This window comes from Mustelus asterias, chromosome 24, assembly GCF_964213995.1.
Source record: "Mustelus asterias chromosome 24, sMusAst1.hap1.1, whole genome shotgun sequence".
NCBI classification, from domain to species: Eukaryota; Metazoa; Chordata; class Chondrichthyes; order Carcharhiniformes; family Triakidae; genus Mustelus; species Mustelus asterias.
In genome coordinates this window covers 6,703,932-6,716,142 of record NC_135824.1, presented here as the reverse complement: position 1 = coordinate 6,716,142, position 12,211 = coordinate 6,703,932, and the positions used below count along the sequence as shown (strand labels likewise).

At 41.7% G+C, this 12,211-nt stretch overlaps 1 protein-coding gene across 1 annotated transcript in view; it reads right to left on the bottom strand.

Moving 5' to 3' along the window:
* Nucleotides 1–12,211, bottom strand: part of iqch (IQ motif containing H) — a 158,922-nt gene that overhangs the window by 126,891 nt on the left and 19,820 nt on the right. Inside the window, exon 5 of the mRNA XM_078241235.1 lies at nucleotides 4,153–4,269. Within this exon, the coding sequence (XP_078097361.1) occupies nucleotides 4,153–4,269 (117 nt within the window). The remainder of the gene's footprint in view (nucleotides 1–4,152; nucleotides 4,270–12,211) is intronic.

The following is a 12,211-nucleotide window of genomic DNA, read 5'->3' as shown; positions in this document are numbered from 1 at the left end:
TCTACCTTTTTCATTTGCGAACCTGTCTTCCTATAGGTCACAAGCTCATAAAATTAAAGCTGTGCATTACCTGACTACTGGTTACCATGTTCTCCCTTACTTTGCCTGCATAGTGCGAGGAGAGTTCAGCGGAGCACTATAATATTTTTGATTAAAAACAGAAAGACAAACCAGGCTGTGATGGAAATTAGCAAGAGAGATACATTGTGCACGTGGTACGGTGTTTTCTTTTTGTATCCTATTCAATCTTGTTTCAAAAGTAATCATACAAAAAGAGATCCCATTGAACTGCTACACCCAGCAAAAAGATCCAGCATGTTAGCTGTCCCCTTGAAATAATGGGTCCCTTACAAGTTCATCTTAATTAAACCAAATAGATTTTAAGCACAGCTGCCTATTATTACAAGTCCTTAGTCTTATAATTATCTTTAATCATTAAACAAAAGGATTGCACAGAAAATATAAAAGGTACACTTCTGCTGTACAAGAGTGTCAGGTAGGTTTCAAGGATACAACCTCAATTTAAAAAATGAAAAGCCGTGCATTTATATAGTGCCTTATCTTTTTGCTCAGAAACAATGGTTCACAAGAATTAATTTGAAAATCAGTAACTATTATGCCTTGTCCATAACAACATTTCACTGACAGGACTGAGATGAATGATCAATTAAATCTAGTTTTACAGATATGGTCATGTGGAACAAAAACACCGGCATAGACTTGTTTGGCCAAAAGGTATTTTACTGTGCTGTAAAATACAATGTAATTCTATGGGCTGAGGAAAAATTATTGATACGATACAAGGTAAGCTCCCTGCTCTTCGGATCTTTATCTTCCACAAAAAAGGCACACTGGACTGTGGTATCTTTTCAAAGGTTCAAAGATCCCTAGCATAACAATGAGGAACAGGAACCCTGGATGAATTTCCTTTGCCTAAAATGGGTTACTGATGCCAACTGTGTCACCAGAATGGGGATCGGTTAACTTACTATAGACTTGAGAACGCTTCTTATTTTTAATTATATTTTTATGAGAGGTAGAAATTGCTGACTAGACCAACATACATTCCCCACACCTAACCTCCCTTGAGAAGGTGGTGGTGAGCTGCCTCCTTGAACTGTTGCAGTCCATGTGGTGTAAGTACATCCACAGTGAGGTTAGGGATAGCGTTCCAGGATTCTGACCCATCGACGGTAGAGGAACAGTGATAACCCTACAATTCGGGATGGTGTGTGGCTTGAAGGGAAACTTCTAGGTGAGGTGTTCCCATGCATCTGCTGCCCCTGACTTAAGTTGCGGGTTTGGAAGGCGTGAGTTTTCACAGTGATTTTTGTAGCTGGTACACAGCATTGCCCCCACTTTGTTGGAGGGAGTGCCAATCAGTGAACTGCTTCGTCCTGGATGGTGTTGAACTTCTTGAGCATTGTCAGAGCTGCACTTATTCAGGTAAGTGAAGAGTATTCCATCACACTCCTGAGTTGTGTCTTGGACAGGCTTTGGAGTCAGGAGGCGAGTTGCTCACCACAGAATTCCCAGCCTCTGACCTGCTCATGTAGCCACAGTATTTATATGGCTAGTCCAGTTCAGTTTCTGGGCAATGGTAACCCCAGGAGGTTGATAGTGGGGGATTCACCAACGGTAAGATCATTGAATGTCAAGGGGAGATAGTCAGATTTTCTCCTGTTAGAAATGGTCATTGCCTGGCACTTGTAGGAGTGACTGTAACTTGCCACTTATCAGCCCAAGCCTGAATATTGTCTTGCTGCCTGTAGGCATGGACTGCTTCACTATCTGAGGAGTGGTGCTGAACATTGTGCAATCAGCAGCGAACATCTCCACTTCTGACCTTATGGTGAAAGGAAGGTCATTGATGAAGAAGCCGAAGAGTTTGGACCTAGGACACTGCCCTGAGGAACTCCTGCAGTGACATCCTGGGACCAAGATGATTGACCTCCAACCATGGTTGTGGTCAATCAAGATGATTGACCACAACCATCTTCCTAATGTGCTTGGTACAACTCCAAGCAGTGGACAGTTTCCCCATAATTCCCATTGTTTCTAATTTTGCTGTGGCTTTTGATGACACACTTGGTCAAACGTTGCATTGATGTCAAGGGCAACCTCTCTAACATCACCTACTGAGTTCAGCTCTTTTGTCCATGTTTGGACTAAAGCTATAATGTGGTCAGGGGCTGGGCGGTCCTGGTGGATTGGATTTTCCCCGCTGTTTGTGGACAGGACATATCTGGGCAATATCTACCTTGCAGGGTGGATGCCAGTGTTGATACTGTTCTCGAACAACTTGTTTGGGGATGCAGCAAGCTCTGGAGCACAAGTACTCAGTATTATTGGCTGAATATTGTCAGGGCCCATAGCCTTTGCAGTATCCAGTGCTTTCAGCTATTTCTTAATATGTGGGATGATTCAAATTGGTTGAAGACTGGCATCTGTGGTGCTGGGGACCGCTGGAGGAGGCTGAGATAGATCATCCACTCGGCACTTCTGGCTGAAGATTTTTGCAACCGCTTCAGCCTTATCTTTTGAACTGATGTGGTGGGCTCCCCAACACTGGGGGTGGGGATATTTTTGCATCTCCACCACCAGTGAGTTGTTTAATTGTCCACCATGATTCACGACTGGATGTGGCAGGACTGCAGAGCTTAGATCTCATCCGTTAGTTGTGAAATTGCTTAGCTCTGTGTATTATTTGCTGCTTACACTGTGCGGCACTCAAGTAGTCCAGTGTTGTAGTTTCAACAAGTTGACATCTCATTATTAGGTATGCCTAGAGCTGCTCCTAGCATTCCCTCCTGCACCCTTCACTGAACCAGGGTTCATCCCCTGGCTTGATGGTAATGATGGAGTGGGGAAATATGCTGAGTCATGAGGTTACAGATCAAGGTTGTATGGAATTCTGCTGCCGCTGATGGCTCACAATGCCGAATGGATACCCTGTTTTGAGTTGCTAGTTCTGTTGAAATCTATCCCAATTAGCATAATAAAAGGAAATTACCGCGGATGCTGGAATCTGAAACCAAAACAGAAAATGCTGGAAAATCTCAGCAGGTCTGACAGCATCTTTGGAGAGAGAACAGAGCTAATGCTTCAAGTCTGGATGACTCTTCATTGTTTAGCCTCCCAGTTGCACCATCTTTTATTACTGAGCTGCAAGTCCAGCTTCTACGCAAACTCACTTTATTTTCTTTTACAACTCCACAAACACACACCCAACACCACCTTTATATATCTCGGTGAACACTATTAAACAATTAACATACAAATTAGGTCTAAAGTGAAAGGTTGCAGTTAAACCATTCCTAACAATCATCAGAGCATAATGGTGTTTTATTTATTTGTGTCACAAGTAGGCTTACATTAACACTGCAATGAAGTTGCTGTGAAAATCCGCTCGTCGCCACATTCCGGTGCCTGTTCAGGTACACGGAGGGAGAATTTAGCATGGCCAATGCAGCTAACCAGCATGTCTTTCGGACTGGGGGGGAAACCCACCTAGACATGGGAAGAACGTGCAGACTCCACACAGACAATGACCCAAGCCAGGTATTGAACCCGGGTCCCGGATGCTGTGATACAGCAGCGCTAACCACTATGTCACCTCACTGTGAAGACAGGCCTTAGTCTCCACATGGACCATGCGGTGATCAATCCTACCAATAATGTCATGGACAGATGCATTTGCAACAGGTAGGTTGGTGAGGAAATGGTCAAGTAGATTTTTCCCTCCAGTTGGTTCCCTCACAACCTGATGAGAGTCAGTTTAGCAGCTATGTCCTTTAGGACTCGGCCAGCTCAGTCCAACACTTGGTAGTGGTGCTACCAAGCCACTCTGGGTGATGGCTATTATCATGACAAGGGATCAGCATCATTCTGAATACTGAGCCCACCAATACAATCTAATAAAAATAGTGTTTTGTACCAGCTATGGGCTGATGTCCATTACAGTAATTTGAACACACTTTCCTCTGAAGACTACTACACCTCTTACAGAAGGTCAAATTTCAACCCACTGCTCAATCTTCTTGCAAGTCAAAAGAAAATAACTCAAGCTTGAAAAGCAGTTGGCATGCTCAAATTGTTAGACCTCCCATCACTATCCAATGCCATAACATTAAAAGGAATTACTGTACTTACTTCAGGCATGTCATTCTTAATAACAGGAAGCTGAATCCCATAGTTCTCATGTAAAAATAATCTGTTCTTTGGATTGGTGGGATCATGCAAAACCTTCATATCCATGGCATGCTTGTGCTGTTAAACAGAGGAGATTAGTTCATTTATTCAACTACATTTACGCAAGAAGTGTTATTTGCTTCTAAATAATTCAACAGTAGTTAGATATAAAATAAAAGTTTAGATATGAATACATTTGATTTTTTTTTTCTCTGGGAAAACTTTCACTTCGATTTCTGTCCTATTCCATTTTACTTTTCTATTTAAGTGAGGCAAACTGACATAAATCATGGACACGAAAAGGCCAGCTGGTTCATTAAATCTCTCCCCTATTGACGTAGTGGAAGTTATGCACACCTTGACTCCTATTTGTCACCTCCATTAAACAATCTCCATAGGGAATCAAAACAAATTTATAAACCCTGGATAATACAAGGTAAGAATCTCAGTGAACTTTCTCTATGAGTCCCGAAGGTGATCAAACAAGTTTGAGGAGAGTATGGCGACTTAGCAGCACATTCGGCAATACCCCTCTGACCTTCTACAGACAGTGAAATCAGCCATAGTTTGCAGCTTGTGCAAATCCCTTTCAAGCAGCTACAGTGAAGTGGCACTCACTGCACATCCCAGCAACACTAGTTAGACCTCAGCTGGAATGTTGTGTACAGTTCTGGCTGCCACACTGTAGGAAAGATTTGATTTGATTTATTATAGTCACGTGTATTAGCATACAGTGAAAAGTATTGTTTCTTGCGCACTGTATAGACAAAGGACACCGTTCAAAGAGAAGGAAACGAGAGAGTGCAGAATGTAGTGTTACAGTTCATAGAATCATAGAATCATAGAAACCCTACAGTGCAGAAGGAGGCCATTCGGCCCATCGAGTCTGCACCGACCACAATCCCACCCAGGCCCTATCCCCACATATTTTTACCCACTAATCCCTCTAACCTACGCATCCCAGGACTCTAAGGGGCAATTTTTTTTTTTAACCTGGCCAATCAACCTAACCCGCACATCTTTGGACTGTGGGAGGAAACCGGAGCACCCGGAGGAAACCCACGCAGACACGAGGAGAATGTGCAAACTCCACACAGACAGTGACCCGAGCCGGGAATCGAACCCGGGACCCTGGAGCTGTGAAGCAGCAGTGCTAACCACTGTGCTACCGTGCCGCCCTATATATAGCCAGGGTGTAGAGAAAGATCAATTTAATGCAAGGTCATTCAAAAGTCTGATGGGAAGAAACTGTTCTTGAGTCGGTTGGTACGTGACCTCAGACTTTTATATCTTTTTCCCGACGGAAGAAGGTGGAAGAGAGAATATCCGGGGTGCGTGGGGTCCTTAATTATGCTGGCTGCTTTGCCGAGACAGCAGGAAGTGTAGACAGAGTCAGTGGGTGGGAGGCTGGATTGCGTGATGGATTGGGCGACATTCACGATCTTTTGTAGTTCCTTGCGGTCTTGGGCAGAACAGAAGCCATACCAAGCTGTGATACAACCAGAAAGAATGCTTTGTGAGCGCACTGGAGGGACTGCAGAAGTGGTATACAAAAATGGTTCCAGGGATGAGAAATTTGAGTTCTGAGGATAGACTGGACAGGTTGGGACTGTTCTCCTTGGAGAAGAAGGGTAAAAGATGATTTGATAGAGATGCTCAAAATCATGAGGGGGCTGGACAGAGTAAATAGAGTGAAAATTTTCCCACTTGTAAAAGATTTAAGAACAAGAGGCCACAAATGCAAAGTGATTTGCACAACATTGTTTTTCATACAATGAGTGGTTGGGGTCTGGAATGTACTGCCTGGAAGTATAGTGGAGGCAGGTTTAATCGGGGCATTAAATGATTATTTGAATAGAGACAATGTGCAGGAGTATGGTGAAAGGGTAGGGGATTAGCACTAAATCATAATGCTCAGTTGGAGAGCTAATGCAGATACGATGGGCCAAATGGCGCACCTCTGCGAATCTTTTTTTAAACACAGAAGACTCTCTGTGTAAAGAAATATCTCCTGACATCTAACCTAGTTCTACACTTATTTAACTTATATACGTGTGTCTGGTCCTAACCTTTCTAATCCACATAGAAATATAGGGACAGGGGTCAACCATTTGGTCCCTCATTCAGATCATAATTCATCTGTATCATAACGCTATCTGTCTGCCATGATTCTCTATTCCTTAATACCTACGCATAGCAAAGGTTTATCAATCACAGTTCTGAAATTTGTCACTGATCTACCCTGTAACCTAACCACATGGACCAGATCTAATCTTTTCAATATTTAAAAAAATCTTTGAAGTCTACACTTTTCTGCCATGAAATGTCCCAGCTCCTTTAGCTTTTCCCACATTACTAGTGACGAGACTTCAAAAATACTCCATTCACTGTAAAACACATTGAGACATCCCGAGATTATGCAAGGCATGTCGCAGCTTCAAGTCGAGAGCTTCAAGTTTTTAGGTGTCCAGATCACCAACAACCTGTCCTGGTCCCCCCATGCTGACACTATAGTTAAGAAAGCCCACCAATGCCTCTACTTTCTCAGAAGACAGAGGAAATTTGGCATGTCAGCTACGACTCTCACCAACATTTACAGATGCACCATAAAAAGCATTCTTTCTGGTTGTATCACAGCTTGGTATGGCTCCTGCTCTGCCCAAGACTGCAAGGAACTACAAAAGGTTGTGAATGTAGCCCAATCCATCACGCAAACCAGCCTCCCATCCATTGACTCTGTCCACGCTTCCCGCTGCCTCGGCAAAGCAGCCAGCATAATTAAGGACTCCACGCACCCTGGACATTCTCTCTTCCACCTTCTTCCTTCGGGAGAAAGATACAAAAGTCTGAGTTCACGTACCAACCGACTCAAGAACAGCTTCTTCACTACTTCTGTCAGACTTTTGAATGAACTTACCTTGCATTAAGTTGATCTTTCTCTACACCCTAGCTATGACTGTAACACTACATTCTGCACTCTCTCATTTCCTTCTCTAAGAACGGTATGTTTGTCTGTATAGCGCACAAGAAACAATACTTTTCACTGTATGTTAATACATGTGGCAATAATAAATCAAATCAAAGCTTGTGATAGCGAACTTCTCCCCAATATTTCTTGTTCAATTACCTGGCAACACAGTCTAACACTCTATTTACTTTTGCAATAGCCTTGCAGGTCAGGATCCTTCAAGTCTGATGCATACTTAAATCATTCACCTCATGCACCAACCTTAGGTTTGTAACCCTCAAAATGTATACATGGTTGGCATTAGTCCTATCCCTAGAAATACATTGCATTAAATAACATCTGCCAGTTGCCATCCCAATTCCCCCTTGCATTTAGATCTGCTGTAACCTATTTCTACCTAACTTTCTAACACCCATATGCATTTTTACATCAACTAAAGTCTTGCAGACAGTGCACGCAATGTCGTCATGCAGATCATTGATAACGAAAGTAAACAGCAGCAGCTCAAATGCCAGTCCCTGTGGGACTCCACTCGTAACTGCTCCCCAGGCAGAACTACTGCTATTAATAACAACCTTTTAACTACCAGAATGCAACCAATTTCTAATGCAACCCCAAATCTGCTAATTCCACAGGATTCTATTTTATGAAGCAGTCTATTGTGTGGCACTTTGTTGAAAATCAATGTCAAATAGGTTATATACATTTATCAACCTACTCAAAAAATTCAACGGGAGTGGTGACATGCGAACACATTTTCCAGAAGCCATGTTGAGTCTCGAGTAGCCTCTTCACTATTAAGGCGGTCATACCGTGTATCTCTAATGATCCCTCCCAGCAACCTGCCTACAATGGAGGTCAAGCTAATGGGCCTGCAATTCTCTGGTTCCGATTTTTGCCCCTTTTGAATACTGGCACCACATGGGTCATCTTCCAGTCCATGAAAACAATTCCAGGCACTAGTGAGCTGTTAAATATTTAATAAAGTGGCTTGCTGAGCTCAGTTTTCACTTCTCTGAGCACCCGAGTGAATGCTGTCAGTACCAGCAGCCCAAATTATTTCAAGATCCCTTATTCTAGCCAGAACTATATCCACATTCACTTTGACACTCTAAACTTAGTGCCAGTTGTACAATATATTATTGGAAAATAAGCATTATCATCTGTAGTGAAGGCAGATGCAAATAGTTATTTAAAAGTATGACTTGCATTTATGCAATAATTGTTAGGCCTTCGTGTACTTAAATCGCTTTACATGCAATTAAGCACTCTTTTTATGGTATATTCACTGTTGCAATGTCGGGAAAATAGGAGCTAATTTGTCCATAGAAAGCTCCCATGAACAACAATGAAGTAAATAACCATTTATCAGTTTCAGATAAATGTTCGCCAGGACAGCAGAAGAGCTCCCCTGTTCTTCTTCAAAAAGTGCAGTGGGATCTTTTACATTCACCTGAAAGGGCAAGCAGGATCAATGGTTTAACATTTCATTCAAAAGATGGCATCTCCAACAATGCAGCACTCCCTCAGTAATATACTGAAGTGTCAGCCTGAATTATGTGCTCACATCTCACCATATCTTGGGAATCCACCTGAACCTGCCCTGCAAAATTCTTCAGTGGCCTATTCAGTTCCAACTTGACTCCCAACTCAGCTAAACAAAATATCTTGTTATTGTTACCACAACTTGCCACTTCCACCTACCCCAAACATCCTTTTGGTTGCTCTGATACGAGCTCTTACTGTCTTTTGGCTGGCACAAATATGATGTGATATCATATCATCTCTTGCGCACCAGCCAGGTTGTCCTGTCCATGGACAGAGGTGTCTTTGTTCCATTCCTTGCTTGTAGGGCAAGCAGATAATCTGTTGTGCTTAAATTAATCATGAGAGGTGCACAAGACTAGTCAGGAATGATCACAAAATAATTGTAGTTACTCGGCTCATTTTAGATCATGTATCCCAAAAGTTCCCTATTGAAGCATCCAGTTGATTCTTAAATGATTCCAGGGATTTTACTTTTGTTTTTCTGTCAGTAGTCCATTCCACGTAATAATCCTTGTTGTGTCTGAAGAACTTTCTCAAGTCAGTCCAAATTTTGTATTTTACTAACTTGACATTGTGGTCCTTGTTGTACTCTTGCAATTTAAGGAAACTTTCTTCCAGATTTACCTTTCCTTTCTGTTTATTATTTTACGATTAGTGATCTATAAGATCACTGTCAGCCACCTCTCCATCAAGGCTCAAAAACCCAAAATTTCTCCAGGTTTTCTTTATACATAAAGCCTTCAACATGTTTGATTAGTCTTGTAGCTCTTCAAAGCACGACGTCCAATACTCAATTTTCCTCAATTTGTCATCAGCCTATCTCAGGTGAGGAAATGAGTTCCCTCAGTATGATGCTGTCTGAACTCAAGGTAAAAGCCACAAAGTGCAAATAGGGTAACCTGGCTTGCATGCCAGACCTAAGAAGTGATTATTTGACTACCTATATTTATGCCAGACAGCAATGTGGAAAAGGACAATAGTAATATCTGCAATTTTTGTGGGGAATAGCTACAGGAGAAACTAATAGTGCTGTGCAGCTTAAGAAGGGAGAAAAGTCAAAGTAACTCATTCGGGATAGCCAGTCATGTAGTACATTGGCACAAAATGAGAGAGACATCAGCTCATTCACATATTTTAGTCCCCCATTCATTATTGACTGAAGAACCTCAGCAATCACAACCCAAACATTCTAGAATTATCTTGTTAAAAAAACCTATTCATCATGCTATCTCTCTCTGTCTCCAACATTAAAAGCCTTCTTGAAACCTGCATGCTTTCACCCACTTCCTTTAACTTTCTGTCTATTTCTACTTGGTGTTCCCCTTCCAAAGCTCCTCGAGATGTTCATTGCTTGAAAGGTACTTTGTAAATGTGAGTTGCTGTTATTTTGACCTACTCCATACAGATGCTGGATGTGTCCAGCAGAGGCCACAAGGGAAGGGGTTTTTTTTGGTGTATTTTCACACTTTTTTTCTTTGGGGAATAAGACAAAGTTCTCATCACATTGTTGTCATGCAGTTCCTTGTAACTGGCTAAGGGCAGCTTTGGCAGACGTCTGCAAATATGGCGTATGCTGTACACTCTCTGGGGAGGAGGTGCATGCACTGAGGTCAGCAAAGGGATGAATTTGAAGACGAAGAGGAAGGAAGATATGTACCAGCAAACAGAAATGATCTCCGTCTATACATCTATAAACATAAACACTTTCAAATAACCCCAGAATAAACATGGAATTACAGTCCTTCTTTGCTAATGCACTAATCTATCACACCCAACCTTCCTTTGGTGAATATATAAGGAATCAAATTGTGCCATACATGACTGCACAGACCTGTATTTACAGTACAATAAGGTAGCATGATTACATTTTCACTCCAATCTTGTTTCAGATGTGTGTTATGAAATAAACTAATAGCTTGGAGGCAAAAATATGACTTGTTTTCTATTGCTGCCAAATGATGTAATTTCGTGCTGGTAAAACAACCTAAAGCCTTTTAGAGTCTGTGAACACTAACATATGCTAATAAGCTATAAATGACTGGTTCAGACTGGAAATTCAATTTTTCTTATTGCATTTTCAAGTACGTAAGTAGCTAAAACTGTGCAGTAATATGTAGATGTGTAGGTTTGATGTTTAATACAATTGGACAAAATCAGTCACTTTAATATAGATTCTACTCATCCGAGTTTTCAGAAATATCTTTTAACAGCTTTTTTTCACTTGTAGAAATGAGCAATTAATGTTATTGTTGGTCTTCATACAGCACAGATATAAATATAATGATGCTGCAGCTAAAATTAATGCAAATCATTTCTAGTCTGCACAGATGGAATGACTTTGACCCTGCTGCAAAGCAATATGGTTTGCTAAGTTTACCTTTTCTCCCTAATTTTCTCTGCTCTCCAAAAGATACGGACTCATGCTGAAATTTACTAGCAACCCTTTAGTACCTTACCAAGTTGTCATTTCTCATGTGTTGTTTATACCAAGACATTGACAGGATATTTGAACATGAATCATCATACAAGAGCTCAATTCTACCCATCATGTGTCCAGCTGTCAGCCAGGTTGAGATCAGCACAAGCCAGAGACTGAAGCTGAAACTAACCTGTTGTGCATCTTTCACTGGGCACATGGATCAGGGAAGGGGAATATTAAAGTTCCTGCACTGCCCATTGACCCCGTTTGGAAAGCACAGCTTTGCTGACATCAGGTTCAGTCTCATCACACACTTGAAGAAAAGTGAGATACTGCAGGGCATCAAGTGGCTCTGAAGTTGTTGTCCAGCATAGGTTGGCAAGAAATGAAGGATGATTTATTTTAAATTTCTTTCTTGGGATGTGGGCATACTGACAAGGCCAGAATGTATTAGCCATCCATAGTTGTCCTCAAGAAGCAAAACACCCAGCTTCTGACCTATTTCAGTAGGCACGGCATTTGTGTATCTGGTCCAGTTAAGATTTTGATCAGTGATGACTACTCCCATGTTGCTAATGTGAGGCTCTGGTGTTTATGCAACTGAGTGTTATGGGGAAGTGGACAGACACTCTCTTGTTAGAGATGGTCAACGCCTGGCACTTGTTAATAATATCTTAATTATACTATTTATATTGTTAAGATACAAAGGTGAAAAGTACTATTTAATTAAGTATTTTAATCACATGTAAATAGAGGGCAAGTGCCCCACGAGGGGCTGTCACCCCTGTAATTAGTGTTTAATTTATTGATTATTGGGTGACACTTGGGTGGGGGAATAGAGGTAAGAGACAGAACAAAATTAATTCACTTGCTTAGTAAGGAAAAGTTCTGTGTTTTGGTTTTTGACTTCACCAACCAACTGGATTCTGGTAACACTTGTGTGGGATGAATGTTACTTGTCACACCTGGAATATTGTGTGCAGATTTGGTCTCCATTTCTGAGGAAGGATGTTCTTGATCTTGCAGGAGTGCAGCGAAGGTTTACCAGGATGATTCCGGGGATGTGGGACTGGTGTATAAGGAGA